This window comes from Lygodium microphyllum, chromosome 29, assembly GCF_053477565.2.
Source record: "Lygodium microphyllum isolate KBCC chromosome 29, Lygodium_microphyllum_v1.1.10, whole genome shotgun sequence".
Taxonomy (NCBI): domain Eukaryota; kingdom Viridiplantae; phylum Streptophyta; class Polypodiopsida; order Schizaeales; family Lygodiaceae; genus Lygodium; species Lygodium microphyllum.
This window is the reverse complement of record NC_141163.1, coordinates 68,685,121-68,708,775: the sequence shown is the minus strand read 5'-3', so window position 1 is coordinate 68,708,775 and position 23,655 is coordinate 68,685,121. Positions and strand designations below refer to the sequence as shown.

At 41.1% G+C, this 23,655-nt stretch overlaps 1 protein-coding gene across 1 annotated transcript in view; it reads right to left on the bottom strand.

Moving 5' to 3' along the window:
- Nucleotides 1–9,403: 9,403 nt before the first annotated feature.
- NDPK2 (nucleoside diphosphate kinase 2) overlaps nucleotides 9,404–23,655 on the bottom strand; it is a 32,836-nt gene continuing 18,584 nt past the window's right edge. Inside the window, exons 6-7 of the mRNA XM_087671994.1 lie at nucleotides 9,973–10,022; nucleotides 9,404–9,874 (exon numbers count right to left, since the gene is read on the bottom strand). Coding sequence (XP_087528120.1) covers nucleotides 9,807–9,874; nucleotides 9,973–10,022 — 118 coding nt within the window. The 3' untranslated portion in view covers nucleotides 9,404–9,806. The remainder of the gene's footprint in view (nucleotides 9,875–9,972; nucleotides 10,023–23,655) is intronic.

The following is a 23,655-nucleotide window of genomic DNA, read 5'->3' as shown; positions in this document are numbered from 1 at the left end:
GGAAAAGAGAAGGTTGATCAGCCCATGTTTGATGTGAATGTAGGTCACTCTTATGTGGATGGTGAATCCAGTGGCTCAGAACAGAGCATTGATGATGAGTTGGGTATTCCTTCTATTGTTACACCTGGAGTAAGAAAGACCAGGGATGTTTTGAGAGCACCTGGGAGTGAACCTATTTTGCGCAGGTCTACGAGAGCTAGGTATCCTGTGGATAGGCTGAAATATGATGGATTTACAGCCATTCACTATGCATATATGGTCAAAGTGATACAGGAACCAAAACCCACTTCTTTTGAGCAAGCCATGGGAAAAGAAAAATGGGAGAAAGCCATGGATGAAGAAATGGATGCCTTGGAAGCAAATGCTACATGGGAATTGGTACCTTTCTCTAAAGGTAAGAATGCAATTGGCTGTAAGTGGGTTTATAAGGTGAAGCACAATGCAGATGGTTCTATGAACAGATACAAGGCAAGATTAGTAGTCAAGGGGTATGCACAAACATATGGCATTGACTATGAAGAAACATTTAGTCCGATTGCAAGGATGGCAACCGTAAGAGCAGTCATTGCTATGGCTGCATCAAAGGGATGGTCTTTACATCAGATGGATGTAAAGAATGCCTTCTTGCATGGTGATTTGCAAGAAGAGGTCTATATGGAGCAGCCACCAGGTTATGTGCATGTTGTTCATCCTGAGTTTGTTTGCAGGTTGAAGAAAGCCTTGTATGGCTTGAAGCAAGCACCTAGAGCATGGTCTGACAAGATACGACAGTATCTTGTCACTATTGGCTTTCAGATTTCCAAGGCAGATTTCTCACTTTATGTGAGAAAAACAGAGAAATGTATTATGCTACTTGTCATTTATGTTGATGATTTGATTATGACAGGTGATAGTGATGAAGATATCCTTCATGTGAAAATGCTATTGAAGCAGAAGTTTGAGATGAAGGATTTGGGAGAGCTGCGTTATTTCTTGGGCATTGAGGTGATTAGATCACCAAGTGGGATACAGCTCTTGCAGAGCCAGTATGGATTGGACATGCTGTCCAAATATGGGATGACAGGCTGTAAGCCTATTTCAGTTCCTTTGGAGCAGAATGTGAAGCTGAGCGCAGATGCAGGTGAGCTTCTGGAAGACCCTACTATGTATAGACGCATAGTAGGAAGTTTGATTTATATGACTATTACCAGGCCAGATTTGAGCTATGTTATTGGATTGGTAAGTCAGTTTATGTAGGCTCCAAGGAAATCGCATTTGGATGCGGCTAGACGCATACTCAGGTATGTGAAGTCCACATTGCAGTATGGACTATTTTATGAGACTGGGGTTCAGATACAGGTGCATGGATACACTGATGTTGATTGGGCTGGTAGTATTTCTGATAGACGATCTACCAGTGGATATGTGTTCTCTTTTGGGAGTGTTGCAGTCACTTGGAGCAGCAAGAAACAGCCTACAGTTGCCTTGTCGAGCACAAAGGCCGAGTACAGGGGTGCAGCAATGGCTGCATGTGAGGTAGCTTGGTTGCATAAGCTACTTTATGATATGCATCAACCTACAGATGGGCTAGTTGTCATTTATTGTGACAACATGAGCAGTATACACTTGGCAAATAACCCAGTCTATCATGCTAGAACAAAGCACATTGAGGTGCATTATCACTATGTGCGGGAAAGGGTTTTACTAGGTCTTATTGATCTAGTTTATGTCAGCACAGAGAAACAGGTAGCTGACATATTCACGAAGGCATTGGGCGCAGAGAAGCTGCGTAAGTTCAGAGACCTGCTTGGTGTGCAGGAATTGGGATTGAGCTCGAGGGGGAGTGTTGAGAGATCGAGCTCCACTCGTGATATGCCAGGGTGACCGTTGTGCATTTATGTCACCGACTTGTCAGTTGCAGATGCGGTTGGTGCACCGCCCATGAATAATAGCTAGATGACAGCTATCCTTATCTACTCTAGTTCGTGGCTCAGTTAGTATGCCACCTTAGTTATTTGAGTTTGGTTGGAGACCCATATATAGGGTTCTTCTATTTCCTTGTATGAGAGTTCTTTTGGCTTACACAACTAAGAAGAGGAAAACTGTTTTCAGCCTCCACCTTTGTGTGTATTCCCCCATTGTGCAAGCAAGAAAGCTACAAGTGAGACTCCTTCCTTCTCTCCCACAATCTTGACAGATGGTACCTAGCTCAACCTACTCTATGGTCACAATAGACAACGATAGAAGAGTCACATGGAAACCAAAGTGTTGCAAGTAAAATCCTCAAGTAGATAGCCTCTATGGTACCATCAAAGAGAGTCCTATACTCAACCTTGATTGTAAAAGCCACCACAATCCCTTGCTTATGATTGGCCCAAGAAATAGGTGTCATGCCCAAGGTAAAGAAGTAGCCACCATGGGAACATCAAGTGTAAGCATCTCTTGTCCAATTAGAGTTAGTGTATCCCTGCAAACACAAACCAGAACCATAAGTCAGGCCATAAGAGTAGTACACTGCAAATATGTCAAAACACAGAGACATACAATTCAATGTGACATCCTAAGTGCAGTGAAATACTAACTAAGAAAACTAACCAAGTAAGCTAAATCTGGCCTAGTATGAATCAACCAAAGAAGTTTCCCTACCACAAATCTATAGGTATGCTTGCTAACCTAGAGTACCTTTAAAAAGATGAATACTGCGATCAAGAGGTGTGGCTGAAGCCCATGTCTATTCTGTGCAATACTAGTCTATTAATTGAAGAGTGTACTTCTGTTGTAACATAAAAATGATTCTCCTAGATTGAACTATCTCCATCCCTAAAAATTAATACAAAAAACCAAGGTCTATCATTTCAAAAGTAGCACAAAGATGGGCCTTAATTTTTGCTATGGCAACAGAATTTAAGCCAGTGATAGGTAAATCATCAACATAAAGCGAGATATAGCTGACTTCCCTCTAAAGTGATACACACATATAAGTTTAGGAGGCTTGGCTTAGTAGGCACTATCTTTGATGGTGTAGGATGAGAAATTGACTCAGAGCCTGATGCAAAAAACTGCACTAGATCCCTCTCATGAAAAACTACATTTCTCCTTCTTGAATAAATGATAGGATTTTGCTTCAGAGGAGTAATCTACAAAGATCAAGAGATCAACTCTAGGAGTGATCTTTCCTATGTGATCATCCATAGTGTGCATGTAAGCACAGCTTCCAAAGACTCTAAAGTGAAAAACTACACATCAAGAGTCAAAAATTGCCAAATACAAAGTCCTATAAGTGACAACTACAACCACACACTGGTTGAGGATGTACACCAAAGTGTTAATAGCCTCAACCCAAAGGCACTTGGGAAGCTCTATTGCAAACAACATAGAGTGTGATATGTTCACAATGATCCACTTCCTATGCTCCACGACTCCATTGTGAGAAGGGGAGTTTGTAGAAATAGTTTTGTAGAAACTCGAAAAACTTATGGGAAGTGAACTCGCCCCCATTGTCACTCCTCACACATCCTACATGAAAACTAGTCTTGTTATGTACCAGTAGCATCCAAGTAGAGAAATATGTAAAGGTATCGTACATATGCTTGAGAAAGTATATCCACATGTATCTAGAATGATCATCCACAATAAAAAAGAAGTACAATGCACTTTTCAAGGCAGTGGGGGATATCGGCCTATAAAGATCAACATGAATCAATCTAAGAGGCGCCTCAACTCAATGTGAAGATTTTTGAGAAAATGGGGTACGATGCTACTTCTCGAGTTGACAAGCTTTACAGATATCCCAAGATAACATCAGGTGTGGAAGGCCATTAAGCATCTATCGAGGCAACAACTCATAAAGAGAGTCATCTCCAAAATGTCCTAAGCGAAAATGCTAAAGATGCTGAGTGCTTGTAGGCTCCCATGTAGTGGCTAAAGCCCGAAAGCGGTGGAACTCACAACTCTTGGCTATAGGCTCGAAAAGAAAGTGTGCCATGTGGTACACTAGCCACTAGGTTGTGCATCACCGCATGCAATCACTAAACCTCAAGGACCTTGACTATTATGGTCACTGTGAAGAAGATTGCTCGTCCCAACCGACAAAGCTAACGAATAAAAGGTTTGCCCCAAGTTCGGGGACATACTATACATCATCCAAGATAGTGTGATCCGGGCCTTGGTTAGTGGTGAAACTAATATAACCATGAGCCTAAAGCTTGATTAAGGAGCTGTTCCCAACTCAAACTCACTCGGCTACAAGGGCTCGGGAAATGAAAATGTCATTGATGGGGATCATATGATGAGTAGCTCCACTGTCCATAATCTAAGGAGTAGCTGAAATACTCGACTATGATGAGTGGGCCTCTAAAGTTGCCTCATCAGGAGGCAACTCGCAAATGTGGACGAGACTCACACACTCACATGTCTCTACAGAGATGATATGGGCCTCTATAGAGACCAGTCAAACAAGTACTCTGGTATTGAGAACATTGTCCATTGTGATAACTAACCGATGGTAGTGTGGGTTTGGCCTCACCATTGTCCCTATATTGAGGGTTGCCACTAGTTTGCCTTCCCTGTTGGGGGTTGCCCGACTAAGGGGAGGAGGTCTAAGTCTTAGTTTTTATAGTGTTGAGCCTTTTGCCTTTGATCGACACTCCTCGTCAAAGTGACCAACCTTCTGACAATGTTGACAATACCAATTTTCTTCGATAAATTTTGCCACTCAAGTTTTAGAGATGACTAGGAGTTTCCTTGGGTCTCACTAGCTTGATTTTGATTTTGAGCTAGATTTTGTTTTTTATTTTGATTGGAGTTTTGATTTTTTATACACTTCCCTTTCTGCCCCTTTCGAGAAGAAGTAACAAGAGTCCCACTTGTAGAGGTGATACTATGAAACTAATCAAATGGCGGAGTATAACATAGCAGCTAACACTCACATTTATAGAATGTGAGCGTAGTGGGATATGAGATCACTTCCTACACAAAATGATAGTATTTCCTCGGTAACTTATTAAGAAACAATGTGATTTGATCATCTAAGGACTTAGAATTCCCCGTGGTAGAAAACTCCACAAGAAGGCACAAAAACTCTGTCAACTTGACTTTCAAGTCATCCTAGTCAATGATTTTAAAGTTCTAGAGCTCATAATCCAAATTGATGCGATGAGTCATATCCCAAGCCACATAGCGATCAATCAAGTGTGTCCAACGTTCAAATGCTAAGTCAAAATGCTAAAGTTATGAATAAAATTCAAGTAATAGACCTTGCATCAATTCGATAATAGTGGAGGCATTCCTAGCCTTCCATGAGCAAACAACCTCGTATGGAATAAGTGCAAGATCAAGTTGGGGATTCAACCCTTGAACAATATCCCATAGGTTCTATGAGTCAAGTATATATCTCATCAGATTCGACAAAGTAGTGAAGTTCAACTCGTTAAAACGAGTCTCGTTATATAAGGCACGTTTGGCTAATGAGAATAAAGAACCATGACGTGTCAAATAAGTGGAATAAGATGGATAAAAAGGAGGTGGTAGAGGGGGAGTGGGAGGTGATGTCCTAGGATATAGCAAAATGATTAGAAGGTCCACTAGGTAATGCCATGAAGGCAAACTGTGGTACTAATCGATCCACACTCAGTAATGGCTGGGTGGCATTTCCACGTCGTGAAAAACCCAAAAGTATGTATATAAAAGGATGAAACTCCATCATGGAGATACTACCTGGCTTAGGAAAAGACGAGGTCTTAAAGATTGTCCCTATGGGTGGGAAATTAAATGGGTTTGTGATTGGTGTAGTTGTGGAAAATGAATCATGTTTCTTTTGTCCATTAAATACAAATGTTGAAAAAGATGATTCATCAAAATCAAATTGACCATGAGATGTAAAAATTGAAGGAAAATATGAAGCGCTCACCGATAAATCTTACAATTTTTACTTACATTTTCTTGAGTTCAGATAGAAAAGTCTATCCTCTTCAAGGCATATAAACCAATACTTGGTATGAAGAGTTCCTTCATCCTTAGCATCACCAACATCTTGCAAAAAAGAGTAAGTAAATCCAAAAGATTGAGAAGTATTGATTTTCGTACTTGACAAAGGAGTAACTAAAGGTGAAGATGTGTATGGAAGAGACGGAAGAGATAGAAATGGAGATGAAGATAGTATAGGAAAATGGTTTGTACTCTATGTTAATTTGCACATCAAAGTGGCTAGTCCTTTGTGGAGCTTTCGTCCTTCCTACAAAATCATTGGACCAATGCAGTGAATCTAAAGGGAAAAACTCAAAATTGCCTTCAATTTGTTGTTAAGCTCGATACATGAGGATGAGATGGCATTCGGTTCATGAGATCTCGTATGTTCTATGGACTCCATGACGGTAGTCCAAAGAGTCTCTGGCAATGTCGAAGGGAGGAGCAAGCTGTGAAGTCCACTCCATCTTGCATTTCAATGTGTTAGGCTTAAGAGCATCATGATGATGTATTGAAGATCCGTTCAAAGTCATCTTGCCCTCCTGTTGTTCCTCTTCTTGCAAAGGGCTTTCAAATCAAGCCAAGATTTCATCAAAGAGAACCTTGCTCTAATACCATGTGCAAAATACCCTAATGCAGAAACATAAATGAACGCGTACAATGAAGCATAAACTCAAAAGAGCACAGTTAGAGTTATGATAACTCAAAGACAATGAAAACATTGAAGATCTAAAAAACCAAATGAATATTTAATATACAAGGCTCATGCAACAAACAAACCGTGCAAGACATGAAATCTCTACCCCAATTCATGTCTCGAATGTTGGACAACAAACGCAATAGATGATGTGTTGAATCAAGACGTGTAGAGGGGTGAGAAAAGCAAACAACATAGTGAGAAAAGCAAACAATGCAATTGTCAATTGATGACGTGGTCGCTTGTATGATAGTCTATAAAAAATGTAGATCAAGATGATGACATGGTAGCTTGTATAGCAACATGCTACAAACATAGGAAATTCTACAATCGTTCGGATAGGTTAATAGCCAATAGGTATAAACAATAGCAACAGTCAAGAGGGGCTGGGCAATAGCTATAGAAGGTATGGACTATGCGATGAGGGCTAGAAACAAGCTCTATATGGGTGTAGACAAGGTTGCGTACAACCTTGGCTAAGATATCCTCCCTAAACAAGATGTGAATAGCAAAACTAAAGGGCTTAAAACCTACAAAAACAAGATTAGACTAAATGAATGGTGATCCACCTATTTTTAAAAAGTTTCAAAACTTAAAATCTCCCTCCATTTGAAACTCTCTCGAATTGCACATCATTTTAGGGTTTTTATTAATTAAGCATTTTTTAGGCTATTCAAGAGGCTAATTCAACATGTAATACTTATTTTAGCTCAATACCATTTTGTGACATTCTCTACAAATATATTTATAGTCAAACCATAAGTTCGCCCTCATTTTGTACACTAATATTTAGTCTAAAACTGAGTTCAAGATACATGTTCATGTTTACACCCACACAATTATATGGGCAACAATCTCATTAGCTATGTATACAATATCATCATTGCTCTCCCATAATATAACGTGAGTATGCAACAATCCTCTATTTTCATACACTAGGGATTGTTGCTACTCCAAGATTTGTTTGCCTTCATATATGTTTATGAACTAGTGAAAATGGATGTAGTATACTCAATAGAACAATCCTTTTAACTACAATGAGGTTTGAATTCTTGAGCAATCGCATCAATTGTTTACACCTTATACATTATGAGCATCATGAAAATATCCTACAAGCCCAGTGCACAACTATGTTGCTAAAGTCTCTAAGGCCTTTCAATACCAACATGATATGCCTAAAAGCAATGATATGGGCTCTATAATGTATACTCCTAATCACTTCTTGGTTACTAACATTCATGTGAACCCCCTTCGAGTTATTGATGGCACATTGCACTTTAGTTCTTGTGTTTATAATTACAAAGGCTCGATTTACTTCAAACATCAACACAACGTCCAGTTCATCCAAAGTACATATCCACATCTTGATGTGGTGATCTCCAATTAATAAGACATATCATGAGTTTTCAATGGTTATAACCTCAAACCAATGCTCCATAACATCCAAGCATGTTATATGTATCTATGTGTAATAAAATGATCACAACATGGACTAATGTGGAAAATTCAACATAGACGACCGAATTCTTATTCAACTGGCAATTCAAAGGATGTATTTACTCTCACAAACAAGCAAAGAATACAACCGCATCTGGTTCAAGAACCCAATGGTTTTTGTCAAAAGAAATAATCATTGGCTTGTCTTTATTACCAAGGACTTATAGAATAGGGCCAAAAGTATCTTTATCAAGCCAATTTCCTCGGTCAACTGTTGCTAGGTTGGAGGTATAAGTGATCAAAGTGGACCTAGCAATTAGAGCTATAATTATCGTATCTGCTTGAAGATGCATGATAAATTTTCTTCACTCTTCTACAACTTGAGAAAATTGAGTCTAAATCATGTTTTATCCATATTGCCCGAATAGTATCAAGGGTTCTATCAATCCGCTCCTCTTCATCGATCTTTTTTTGTCCTCTATCGTATATAACACCAAGTCCATCCTTCATATGGACCCACATTAGCAATGGCTTTTACCATCTTTTTCCATTGCTCTTGCTTTAGGACATTGAATGCAAGATTACACATGAACATGTTAATACAAACATCAAGAGGGTGCATGGGACATTTATATAAATAGTGGCATGAGATGTACTATTTATTTATATAGCCACTATTAAAGTGTCTAATGTTCTCCCCCTCGAGAATCTCAAATTCAACATTGTTAGTACTATTAATCCGATGGATGATGTGATATAGTCGTTGGCCTTGGAGTTTCCCTTTTCACTTAGATTTACAATCATCATATCTGCTCGGAGATTCAAGAGGAATATTCTTGGAGGAGGCTCATATGTGATGCTCCTTTACATGAACTGGGGATTTGAGGTTTGTTGGGCAATCTCTACTTACCTTTTCATACTATGGTGTTTATTTGGGGAAAAACAAGGCCATAATGCGCAGGCATTTGGAGGTGTCACTGGAGTAAAAGAATCGGTAGTCAGTGGCCTCTTGCTTTCAGGTCATCACAAGAAGCTTTACTTACATCTAAAAACGCCGACTTTTTAAGCAAAAAACTCTTGGAAACTGGAAAAGTGTAGTGCTTATTTGTTATGTTCATGAAACCTGTTCTACTTGACCTTTTCAAGTCATCTCCATATGACCCCACTCAGCAAAAACATGGGATACTGAAGAGCTTCATAGATCTGATTTGATGCCCTGTTGTGGGGCTACATAGTGTTCTCCACCACATGCTTTCACAGACATCCAGCTTTGACTTGCGCTAGTGTAAGCTCCTGTTGTTTAAAGACTTCACAGAGACGAGGGTGAGCCACAAGAGAGAGAGATTTTATTGCGTGGCCCCATTGTAAGGTTCATTTCGTAAAAATACTGGTTTGAAACGTAAAGGTGGTGAAGCTGCTCAAGAAAACATAGCTCAACTTGTTCCCAAAAACTATGGTATTCTCTACCTGTCAGTTACTCTGTTAAGAATTACCTGACCCTTAATCACAATGGTAGAAACTTATTTCAGAGGACATTGTGACATGAGTGAGGCATGTGCACAGATTATAAACAGCCTGCCATGCTGGGCTTTGCTTGAACAAGACAAGCTGCCCAACTTCTTGAACAAAATGGCAATCCTTATCCAAAAGCCAAGGATTGTTTCTGAAAACTTCAACAGAGTAGCAGCTCTGGCAAACAGCACATTCTTTGTATGGCTGAGATGCCAAGCTACTCCCTTAACCATGGAGTCAGGGTCTGCTCCCACTGGAACAACTCGCCCTCTTTGAACCATAATGCTGCACAGTATGATGTTTGAGGAAACAATTAAATACTGTATTGAAAGTTGTAACAGTGAAAGACAAGCTAACCTATTAAGAAGACAAGGGTAACTAACCAATCTCTCGCTCTCCATTTTCTGGACTGTCGCTCCCATGAACAATATTTCTGCAGAGTTACACAAACAACTAGGTTTTTTTTAATGTTTGGAAATAAGAATCCATAAGTGTTTTCTTCATTGAGCTTTTTGGAAGCCTGCATGTACCGAGGACACTGTTGGTCAATAGACCCAAAACTTACAAAGTTAGTGATCCCACTGAAGCAAGTGCTTCTTTCATTCCCATGGAACTAAGCCTTCGGGAAAAACAAGGCCTTCTACATCTTATTGTCATCGCCAAGGAACTAGCTAAATCTTGGGAGAAAAAGAGGAGCTTCTTTTTTTCATGAAGGGTAATGTTTAGCTACTGGAAAAGTACAAAAGTCACAAAGAAACCGAAGGGATGGCATTGGGACCTCTCTCTCTCTCTCTCTCTCTAGTGGCTACTCTAGAGGTAAGCCACTTGTTTTATCAAACCATTGACCCAGGTTCAAGTCCCATTTATACTAAATGACTGTGGAGGTAGGAGTTCAACTCGAGACCATCTGGTCACCATGCATTCAACTTAACCAACCGAGCTACACCTGCTCTCTCTCTCTCTCTCTCTCTCTCTCTCTCTCTCTCTCTCTCTCATGCATACCACGCGCAAAGGTGGTTTACAAAGTGACTTTCTGGCCAGCATGCAAAAAGCCATACATACAGCTTTAAAAACAACCAAAAGACCCGCACAGCTACGAGGGAATTCTCTCTTCTAATGTACAAGGGGCCATCTGGCATCACATGCACGAATAAAAAAGCAGCCTAAATGCCATCCGGCAAGTAGCAGAAAAATAAAATGTTGGAGGCTGATCCTGAAAAATGAAATTTTCAAGACGAGATATAAATCAGAGTCCAAACGGAGTGGAACAGACGATCTCCATCCATGGAGTAGCCACTACACAAAGGATAACTTGCAGATGCCACAAACCCATTTGCCACAGCAACAATCCCTGAACGTGACCAGTATGACCATGAATGCCTAAAGCCAAATTAAATATGAAGGCATCCTTGTCATCCAGATATGCCAAACTTCCAGTCCATTGCATACAAGATGGGGATGTTCTGGCTGCAGATTGGTAGCTGATGACATTTTCCCAAATCACCATGCAAACTATCACCCATAGGAACACCACTTATCAAAATACTCCACACAAAAACTTTACTCTAGCAATGAACCTTTGTAACTCCAAGCTAAAGCAACACATACTTAACATGACTATTCTTACATGACAAAACTTATTTGCTTTCTCCATAACCCATTTCTCACCATACATATCATGATAAATCATTAACAGAACACGTCAAAAACCTTTAGGATTCACTGAAGCACAATTCAGCAATGAGAAGTTCCCATATTTGGAAAGTGGAGTGTGCCACCAAATTTGATCCTTTAATCTAGTCAAATCTATTTGGGACTCTTAGAAATCCAAAAATGTTGTCAGATCCATCAAAAAGTAAAACTTCTAGACTGCATAGGAACCACCGCATCTTGGATTATCCTCAAACCCAGATTTGCCATCTTGTTCAACTTACTCCACAAATACCTATTGACCAAAATCCCCAAAAGCTTGGCAATAAACCCATCACATAAATAGGCCCTAGTTGTTTAAATCGAGTGGAGCAAGCACATTAGGGAACAATCAAAGCAATTCAAGATTAAATCATTAGGTGTCGCACCATTTTTCACGTCATTGATACATGGTAACAACTTTGTCTTGAAATAAATCCACATTTTTTTAGAAAAGTTGATCAGACCATCTATCTCGTCCCAAACTCTTTCTAAAAGGAAGGTGTGACAAGATATACTCCCTCTTAGTTCAATAATGTACATATCAAAGACAGCAACACATTCAAGAGTCGCCTACCTTCTAAGTTGTAACTAGAGGCAGCAGTATCTGAATGTGAAAGAAATTTTGGCAAGTCCAACGAGGATTTATAGTAGTCCAGCCACATTTTATTGGAGTCACACCTTTGACTTTCAGATTAAGGTCAAATTCTGATCGAATTTCAGGCTATTATTTTCAGCTAGAGGCACAACGAACAGGACACTTCCTTGCACCGTTTTTTTTCGACGTTTGCAAGCTTGAGATCATTAACTCCACATGCTATGCCAACTGCCATTAGGGGACTTGTTAGCCATGTGCATTTCATGGTATCGTGCTCTTTTTTAGGCTGTTATTTGGGTGCCTTTACAGGCCCGCTAACTTGAGGGCTAGTCCATTTTGTTGAGCTAAAAATACATTATAAACTGATTAGCTCTTTAAAACAGCCCCAAAACTCAAATTAACCAAAGTTTCATTAAATAATCTGCAGTCCTAGAGAGTGTATGTCCCATTATCCATAAGCCAAACCCTAATTTGGGAGGATCCACTCATGTATAAATAGACTAGCTTTTTGCCGACTATATGATTAAAACCTAATCAAAATGTGCAAATGTGACTTGCACATGTAAGGTGCGCATCAATTATTTCACAATGTGGGACCCAAGACCCCGAGATGTTAGGTGGTGCCAAAGGTAAAAGTTGTAATGAGTTATGCTTGACAGGTACTAGGTGGTACCGGGTGTGAGAACTTGGCCTAGAACATTTAATTAGCCATTAGTGTCAGTGGTGAGACTAGGGAATTGGCATTAGTTAATTAATTAATGCTAGTTTCGAGCTAATTCACTTCGATGATAAATTGGCCTAGCCAATTTAATTGTTGGCTGGTTAGATTATTTTTCTAGGCATAGAAATAATTATTAAACTAATTTTTAAAATTTATATTTTGAAAAGTAATTTAATGGGCTGGATAATGCTGGAAATTCAATTTAGAAGGCTGCCACTTAGCAAAACTTGCCCATGCAAAGTTAGGAAAACTAAGTTGGGGCTGAAGGGAGAGGGAAATCTTGTTTTTGCATTTTGGAGTTGTTGGAAAGAGAGGTTGGGCTGCTCCTACCTACTTTTGGGGCCATGTCTCGACAATTGGACATCATTTTGGTGAAGGCAATTGCATATTCTTGACCAGGGAAAGCTAGTGGTCGTGGTTGATGCACTTTCTCCTAAATATTACAATCTGTAATGATCCCTTTATTGTTGGTGAATCCATTTGGGATTGGAAAACCAGGTCAGCAACTCAATTTCACCAAACTCTAACACAACAATCCAACCATTAGAGGTGGACATTTTGGTGAATCTCAGTTGTAAACCTTAATTTATAGCAAAAATTAGGATTTGACAAGTACCTCAAGAAGTGTGCCCAGTTTCAAAGACTTCAAATGTCAGGAGTGTCAAAAATAACAGGTATGCTCTGATGTCAAAATAAGCGACTGTGCAAAGAGACAATAGGGTTTGCAGGGAGTAATGCAAAGTGTGTAGGACAACCACTAAGAGAGAAGAGAAACTCAGAAACATAAGAACACAGTGATGATGCACTGAATCATGCTATGAGAAGAAAAGCTGATACAACGGAGCCGAAGCTCAAAAGATAACTGCACTCTCCTATCTTAATCAAAAGATAGCACGTGGAGAATCTGCACACTGAAGGGAGCGAAACACAGTCCTTCGAGCAACATGCTATCAAAGTAATCACTAAAAGTGAACAACAGCTATTAAAGGAGCGGACCGCAGTCCTCTGATGTTGTCAGAGATATGGAAGACGATCACCAATTGTCGAAGGAGCAAACCGCAATCCTCTGATGCCGGGAAGTGACCTAGGCGGCAAAACGCAAATCCCAAGTTGTCCGAGCTGTCAAACGTGGGGAGAAAAGCCAAGATGTTGATACCAAGTGGATAATGTGTCAAAGTGCAGCAATGCGGAAGCATAGGACAAAGATTGAGAGAGAGTAAATACAAAGAGAGAAGAGAAAGAGAGAAAAGGAGACTGTGTAAACGCAAAAAATCTGCAGTGTACTATGCTGTATAAGAGTGCAAAAATACACAAGGGGACAGAGGAAATATCTGCGTATGTCTCCGACTTGATAACCTTGATCTCCGTCAGCCCGAGCACAGTCTGTCTCAGCCAACAGATCTCGAGATCAAAATTTGAAATCACTGAATAATGTGTGCTGGAGTGTGCCACAAAACCGGCTATAAATAGCCGAAAAATAGGAAATAACTGCAGCAGGTCGGCTGCATTAAATGCAGCTGACTACAGTAAAAATTGTCCGATTGCAATAACCTGTTTGACTGCACGTGTTGATGTGGCACTGACGTCCGTACTGTCCAGGAAATGACTGGCTAACACCCCCTCTCAGATCCTGGATGGGTCAAAAGACTAAGGTATCTGGAATGTTGCTGAAGAAGAGCCTGGGGAAGCGCCTTCGTGAACAAATCTGCAAGATTATCCTCCGTCTTGCAATACTCCACATCAATGGTCCCATCCAAAAGCTTCTCCCGAATGAAGTGATACTGGATCTCAATGTGCTTCATCTAAGCATGGAATACTAGATTCCGTACCAAGGCAATGCAACTCGCATTGTCGCACCGCAGAAGAGTAGGACGAGACTGGGGGCAGTCAAGCTCCTCCAACAATCGCCGAAGCCACACAACCTCGCATGTGGTGGAAGATGCAGCCTGATACTCCGCCTTAGTAGAAGAAAGGGCTACCGTGGGCTGCTTCTTGCTACTCCAAGAGATAACACCTATACCCAAGATAAAACAGTAGCTTGTAGTAGACCGTCGGTGGTCCACATCGCCAGCCCAATCCCAATCACTCCAACCTGTAAGAACCAAATCTGAAGCATCTGTACCTGCGAGATAAAAAATCCTTAAGTCAGAAGTCCCCCTCAAATACCAAGGAATCCGTAGAGCATCATGCCAATGCACCTGTTTGGGTTCCGTCATAAACCCTGCCAAAAGACCCACAACAAAACAAAGATCAACACAAGTGTTGAAAAGCCAAATCAAGGATCCAATCAATTGACGGTAGTGTGAAGCATCCATCATGGGAGAATCTGAGTGTGAAGTGGCCTTCCAATTCGGATCCATAGTAGTAATGGGCCGATAAGTCTCCATCTCAAAAGTCACCAAAAGCTCCTAAAAGTACCTCTGTTTAGAGACGAAAATCCCCCTCTGAGACTGATAAATCTCGTCACTCAAGAAGAAATGAAAAAGCCCAAAATCCGTCATCTCGAATGCATGATGTAAAGCTGTCTTGGTCTCTCGGACCTTTTGTGCATGATCCCTTGTCAGAATCAAATCAGCAACATATAACACGAACAACACACGACCAACCTCGGAAGTGTGCACATAAAGCTGCGGATCAGCCTTGGAGCGCAGATATCCCAACTTCGATTGAAGAAATGAGTCAATCTTCTCGTTCCATGCATGTGGAGCCTGCTTGAGGCCATACAAGGCCTTCTTCAACCTGTAAACTTTCCCGTCCAAGGATCCAAAGCCAAGAGGCTGCTCAACATAGATCTCCTCCTGCAAGTCACCGTTCAAAAAGGCCGACTTCACATCCAACTGATAAACAGGCCATCTCCTATGGCCAACCAAGGCAATAACAACTCGAATAGTCGCCATACGAGCAATGGGGGCAAAAGTATCATGGAAATCAATGCCTGGGCGCTGAGCAAAACCTTTAGCAACAAGGCAAGCCTTGTGCTTGTCCAAAGAACCATTGCTAAGATACTTGGTCTTGAAGACCCACTTGACACCAATCACCTTCTTGTGAGAGGGACGAGACACAAGAGACTAAGTGCCATTCTTCTCAATAGCCTCCAACTCGGCTTCCATGGCCTTCCACCAATGATCAAACTACAAAGCCTCCTTCATTGAAGTGGACTCTCGATCCTGCATAACACGGGTCAGCAAACAATAGTTGGAGCAAACAAGCTCCGAAGAATATGTGTGATTCCTTCGTGACCTCCGCGGTCCATCCTGGGGTTCCCACTCCTCAGGAACCCCCTCGATCCCTGAATCTTGGAGTGTGTTACGGGCCCAACGAGGGGGAGGACGAACCTCTCTCCGTCGCTCTCCATCTGCTGAAGACTCAGGAACATCCACCGGCGGAAGCTCCTCAAGGATGGCCGATGGAAGAGAAGACACTAGCTCCAAAGAAACTGTCTCGGGAGCCCAACTCTCCCCTGGATCTCCAAGGACGGGGTGCTCCTCACCCGCCTCTGTGGCCGATACTTCCACGAACCGCACATCTTGGCTCGTGTAGACATCCCGCTTAACGGGATCAAACAAACGATAACGTTGGGATTGAGAGCTATAGCCAACAAACGATAACCTTGGGATTGAGAGCTATAGCCAACAAAAACCTGTCGTCAGAAAGCCGACTCGAACTTATCACGCTGCATCTTTGGAATGTGCACATAAGCGTCACACCCAAAGATCCTGAAATAAGAGACATCAGGCTTAGTCCCGAAGTAAGCCTCAAAAGGTGTCATCGTGTCAACGGCCGAAGTGCAAGATCGATTGAGAATGTGAACTGTGGTAGTCACAACCTCAACCACAAAAACTGAGGTGTCTGTCGGTGCTCCATCATGGTGCGTACCATCTCGATCACACTTCGGTTCTTCCACTCCAAAATGCCATTCTCTTAGGGAGTGTTGGTATTAGCAAACTCCTGGTGAATGCCCCTATCTGCACAAAAATGAGCAAACTCATTAGACATAAATTCGCCTCCCTTGTTTGAACGCAAGGTCTTCAGTCGCCGGCCAGAACGGTTCTCCTCAAAGAGAAGCCAATCCTTGAAATGAGAGAAAGCCTCTGACTTCAAAGTCAAGAAATAGGCCCAAGTCATCCTACTGTAGTCAGCTACGATCAACATGAAGTACAAGCTTCCCTTCAGGGACTCGGTCCTCATCGGGCCACAAAGATCCGTAGATACAAGCTCCATGGGTGAAGTAGACCTCCTAGAAGCTTTGTTGGGAATCGCATCCCGATGCAGTTTCCCACGAATACAAGAGACACGTGGCTGATGGGTCACCACTATGTCCGGCAAGCCTCGGACAAACGACCCTCACGATGCCTTCCGAAGATACTTGTATAGTTCATGTGGCCAAACTGAGCATGCCATAGCTCGGACTATTTGAGAAGTAAGAAGAAGAGAAGTAAGAGCTGAATAAGACTTCAATTTGTAGACACCATTCTCCTCATACCCTACAGAGAGAACCTTCCTCGATCCACGATCAAGGACTCGAACAATATCACTGTCAAACTCCACCAAGAGACCAAGAGCACAAATATTATGAACCGAAAGCAAATGATACCCCAAACCTGGCACATGCAGCACCTCAAAGGTGTGGATACCACCACGTCTATCCGGAATAAGTTGCATCTCACCCCCTGCAGCAATAGACACAGAAGAGTTGTCTCCAATGAGAATCTGCCCATGTGAAGATCGCAAATGGGTAACACCAACAGAAAGAGTCATGTGCCGTGAGGCACCACTGTCCACAATCCACTCTCGAACTTGGGGAGTTGTCATGGCAGCATTAGAAGTTGTCAGTGTAGAGTCCTCAATGACTGCTAAATGTAGAAAAGCAGCTGACGAGGTGCAGCCACCGCTCTAGAGTCCTTCGTATCCTTCTTCTTGGTATCCTTCTTGTCTTTGTCGAGGCAATCCTTCTTCCAGTGACCAATCTTTCCACAAATATGGCAAGTCGATTCCTTCTCCTTGTCCTTCTTGGATTTGTTATCCTCCTTCTTTTGGTCCTTCCCCTTCTTCTGAGGGGCTTGACCAACCAATGCCTCCGATTTGGAAGCATTATGTCCCTTCAATTGTTCCTCTTGGTCCAAGACCATAGGAACCAACTCTTCCCACCGAAGAGTCGACTCCCGCTCTGAGGCAATAAGAGCGGAATAAAAAGTACCGAATCGTGGCGACAACTGGGATAGTAAAGTGATCACCATGTCTTCGGAGAAAATAGGCTTCCTCGCATTTTGAGCCTACATCTGAAGCTGCCGAAGCTTGTTGATCTGTTCCCGAAGCGAAAAAGACTTATTCACGAACAAAGTCTGCATCTGCACCTCCAAAGAAACCCTCTTCATCAGGGTCATCAGGTTGTACATCTGATCAAGCTCCAGCCATATCTCATGAGCCACCGTCAAGTGCCCGATGTGAGCTATCATGGCTGTGGTGCAAGACAAAAACAGAAAAGACCAAATCCTGGCATTCAGTTTGTCCCAATGAGACTGGGCCTTGCTCAACTCCGCACGAGTATTGGAAGAGAGTTTGGACTCATTCCTCACCGAGGGCCTGTTAATCTCCTCCATCACCAGTTCCGCCAAATCATAAGACTCTAAAATAGCCAACATCATCACCCGCCAGATGCGCTAATTGTCACCATCAAGCTTTTGATCCGGTGGAAGAGCCGATAGGACAAGCACCTTCCTATCCATCATCGCATGGAACTCCAAATCAGTTTCTACAGACATGTTAACTTGCAATACCTGCACAAACGCAAAAGCAACCCTCTCTGACTGTTGATGGAGGATGAGCCAGGCTGCAAAAATGCAAGTCCCAACAGCCTCTGTGAGGTCGATGACACCATGTGATGGAGAAGAAGCTAGGCTGCAAAAACGCAGGTCCCAACAGCCCTTGCGATAAACGAGTGATGAAATCATTGACACTAAAACGCAGGTCCCAACAACCCTTGTGATAAACGAGTGATGAAATCATTGACACTCGGTGATGGAAATAGTTGCCATAGGCTAGGATACTAATGCGAAGCTAGAGATGATGACACCAAGTAAGGAGAGGGCCTCCAACCTGAAAAATGCAAGTAAAGGTGGAGCATGAAAGAGAAGGATACTAACGCCAAGTAAATGATAGTGACACCAGATAGAATATGCTTCAAACGCAAGGCCTGATGATGGAATAGGGCACCTGAAGCAGAAGAGGAAGGATAAAGGCAGCCACAAACTGCAATATCCTCCTGCAGGGGTGTAAGGGCAATGGAAGGGGCTGGATAAGAGAAGAGATGGGTGTCTGGTGAGACAGAGAAAAAGAGGTGAAGAATGATTGAAGAGTGGTGTGGGTTTGTGAAGAATGAATGAAGTGACTGCCTATTTTTAGGCATAAGTTGTCTAGGGTGATGCACCACTGTGTGGACACCCACTCAAAAAATAACCAGAATGTGGTCACCAGCCCTTTTTGGGGCTATCAGTGCGAAACGCTAGTTGACGTGTGTGAACTCAAGAAGTGGTTTCTCAGGACATGAAATTTTATTGCTTTACTTAGCATTTGATTAAAAGTTAATCAAATGTGTAAATGTGACTTACACATACGAGATGCATATCAATTATTTCACAATGTGGAACCCAAGACCCCGAGATATTAGTTTTAGTGCCAAAGGCAAAAGTTATAATAAATACTTGACATATACTAAGTAGTGCTCAATGTCAAATTTGGGCCTAAACCAATTTATTGGCCACTAATGTGACTAGTCACATTAGAGACTAAGTACTAATTAATTAATTAATTAATGTCAATCTAGGGATCAATAACTGCTCAGGGATACTTGGAAGACAAATTGGCCTAGCTAATTTAATTATTGGCTGGTCGAATTAAATTTTTGACTACTAGAATAATTGTTAAATTAATTTTTAGAATTAATATTATTGAATAATGCTGAAAAATAAGATTAGAAGGCTGCGACTTGACAAAACTTGCTTATGCAAGCGGGAAAAACGTTTTTTGAGGTTGATGGAAGTCTATTCCAACCATTGTGCAAGAGAATAGGGTATTAGAGAGTAAGGAGGGCTTGCTGATGCGATTTACAACCACCAAGGATCGATCCTACAGCATGTAACAATAATTTGGAGCCCTCCAAGAGTAATTAACAACAACCCAAGGTCCTTTTGGTACGAATGACAGCATACAGAAGGGGGCAGCAATCTTTTTGGTGGTCCTAAGCTATAGGTGACAACTTCGATCGCTATTTAGGTAGGGCAATAGTAACTTTTCAACATTTCTCGCCATGAAACTCTGAAATTTGTCTCTCTACAGCATTCTCTCTCATTCCCCAACCATCTCTCAAGTTATCTCAACATTTTCCAACAATTTGAGCCATCAAAGGAAGAGATTTCAATCAATCTCTACTCTTAACCCTAATTTACAACAAAAATCAAGATTTGATAACTACCTCGAGATGCATGCTTAGAATCGAGTGCCTAGGACTTGAATTCCAACAAATTGAAATTGAGGAATTTCAAGGAGATTCAAGGGGCTAACCAACCAACATCAAATTTGGGGATGAATTTGTTTTCCAAGGAGCAAAGTAAAGGCCAATCCGCAAGCAAACCAAGGGGCAAATTGGTTTGGAGGCTTACTGATCAGTTTTGATACCAAGAGGCATTTGGATTACCGGAGGTGATCGAAGGATCTTAGATGTACCCCTTTCATTTGCAATATAAGATAAAGAAATACTGCAAGGAGCACTAGTTTTGGGGCCAAGGTGTCAAATGTCCAAAATTAAAGTGGTAAAGTGTGTATTTTCAGTCTACATGAATTTTATGCTTGCTGAAATTAGTACTTAATCAGATTATTTACCACCCTATTCGAGGAGAAAGGCCAATCTCATGGTTCCACCGCCAGGATGCCATCAATTCCCTCGAATTGTTGGGTTGGAGACACCTAATTGAAGGTCACAAGCTTTGCTCTAGTGCTGAAATTGTGTTTAGCTAAGCATTTATAGCAAGAATGTCTTCAGATAGTGAGATGGAATTAAGCAAGGATAATGCTTCTCAATCTGAAAATTCACAAAGTGTTGGAAAAAATGCAATGCATAATCTTGGACAAGGCACAAAGCATGGGCAGCAAGCTCAAAATGAGGGGATTAGACAAGAGGTGGGTCCTTCTAGGTCTCTTGAAGTTGATGACCAGCAAGAGAAAGAGAAATTTGATGACCAGTGTAAAGATCAACTAAGAACAACAGCTAAAATATAAGTGCAATTGTAAAATGATCCTCAATTCATGCACTTTTTTAGCCCCTAAAGGGAGGACAACAAAGGCAAGAAAAGAAAATCGTCTTAAAGAGCTTTGGGACAATAAGATGCACCAAAGGAAGGACCAATACAATAGCATTGTTTTCCAAACGTAGGTAGTGAGCATAAGTACATGATGCCAATGGGACAATTGATGCATATATAAGGCCAACTTGGAAGTGTCAATCCAATGCTTTTTGGAGAGTAAGGGATGCATGCATTGATGGGGTAGCCATGGTACTTTGGTGATGGCACTAGTTTCCATGCTATGGTATATTAGGGACTACATACGGGAATGTATGGCACAAATCCCTATGGTATGCAACAACCAATGCATGGTGTGCAAGGCCCAATGTATCCGGGTATATAACTGAAAATGTACAAAAACCTATGTATGGCAACATTGGCTTGACGATTGGGGCACAAATCAGCATATTTGGTAAGGCATCTACACCCCCGAATGGTTATGGGGCTCAAGGAATGAGTGCTGGTCATGCAAATGCTCCATGCAGTGTTGGTCATGAAGAAAAATGAAGCTAGTAATGCACACAGAGTATGGGAAAATGTATCTTGGTATGGCTAGTAATATGCAAATTCCCATGCATTGTCACATTGCAATGGTCCAAAGTATACAAACAAAAATGTTTCCTAACACATCTAGTGCTCCTAGCATATCAAGTACACATGAGAGACTAGTTAACTAGATGTAATGTTACATATTACTTAAGTTGAAATTGCAGCAATGTGAAAGTATAAAGCATCGCAATACTTAAGGGAAAGAAAGGCCTACAACCTAGTGGAGATTATGAGATAAGTAAAGTTAGAGGCAAAGTTTCCATATGCTTCTAAGTGAAGCTTCACCATTTTGTTTCACCAATAGATACAAAATGGATGGAAGAGGATTACTTAGCAAACCATCCTCTGTTGTTGCAACTTTACCCAGATGCCTTTCAATTAGAGCCAACTTCAATTCAAGCTCAATCAAGTGCAACAAAGCAAGGGTCCAGAGTATTGCTTGATGCTCAAGGGGGAGATAGCACTTCCACTCCTCCAATTGTGAGCAGTGCACGTATGTAGTGGATCTTAGATGTATTCAACATGTATTCGAGGTACTTTGCTAACAATATGTCTACCATAAAGTCACTACTTGGTGTACTAGTCACTATGAGATATATGTAGATAAGTATGAGTTTCACCCGAGCACTAAAACTATACTTTTACATCAGTTTATGATCAGTTTTGCATGAGTTTTTGCCTCAATTTTGAGACAAAATTTTCAATCAATTTCAGCTCAGTTTTTGATTTGTTTGAGAACCATTTATGGTTACTTTTGGAATTGGTTTTGCATCAGTTTTTGTGTTAGTTACTGATCAATTTTTACCATCAGTTTGTAATCAACTTGGGGTCACATTTGCAGTAGTTTGTGATTTGTAAATGATCAGTTTATGATCAAATTATGCTTAGTTTTCAATGGTTTACAGCTGATTCCATGGACAGCAACATGTTAGTAAATGCCATTGATAATTTCAGCCATGGTTTATGATGAATTAATGCTTTTCTATGGTTGCTAGTCAAAATAGTTGAGAAACATGAGTTATGGATGCATCCAATGGGTTTCTAGCAACAATTCTAGACTAATTTTCAGTTCTATGTTATGTATGTGTTGGCTAGCAATTTTCAGTAAGTTTGGGGTATATGGCATGGTTGGACAACAGTGGCCAATGTTGTGATTGTGATGCCTTATGGAAATTCTAGTGCAATATGCTTTTCCTTTGGTACATCACAATGCAATAGAGGGCTATTGTAGAGATTTCAAGGGGATGCTTTGTCATGAGGACGTCAATTATTTCGCAATGTGACACCCAAGACCTCGAGATATTAATTGTTGGTGCCAAAGGCAAAAGTTATAATAAGTTATACCTCACACATACTAGGTGCTACCCGATGTTAGATTTGGACCTAAATCAATTTATTGGCCACTAATGTCAATGGTGACATTAGCGACTAGGCATTAATTAATTAAGCAATGCCAATCTAAGGGTCAATAATTGACCAAGGATACTTGAAAGACACATTGGTCTAGCTAATTTAATTATTGGCTAGTGAAATTAATTATTTGAGCACTAGAATAAATATTTATTTTGCATATTAAATTAATAAGTTAGATAACGCTGGAAAATGGGATTAGAAGTATGCCACTTGGTAAAACTTGCCCTTGCAAGTGGGAAAAACGTTTTTGGGGGCTGGTGGAAGTCTATTCCAACCATTGTGAGAGAGAAGGAGGCTCTTAGAGAGCAAGGAGAGGCTGCTGATGTGATTTGTAACCACTAGGGATCAATCCTACAACATGTGACAACAATATGGAGCCCTTCAAGAGAAGCTAACAGCAACCTAAGGTCATTTTGGTACAGATGACAACATATAGGAGAAGGCAGCAGTCTTTCTAATGGTCCTAAGCTATAGCTGATAGATTCCATCACTATTTAAGCAAGGCAATATTAGCTTCTCAGCATTTCTCACGATGAGACTCTGAAAAATCTCTCAACAACATTCTCTCTCACTTCTCAACCATCTCTTGAGTTATCTCAATATTTTCTAGCAATTTGAGTCATCAAAGTAAGAGATTTCATTCAATCTCTACCGTAAACCCTAATTTACAGCAAAAATCAGAGTTTGACAACCACCTCAGGATACATACTTAGTATTGAGAGCCTAAGACTTCAATTCCAACAACTGAAATTAAGGA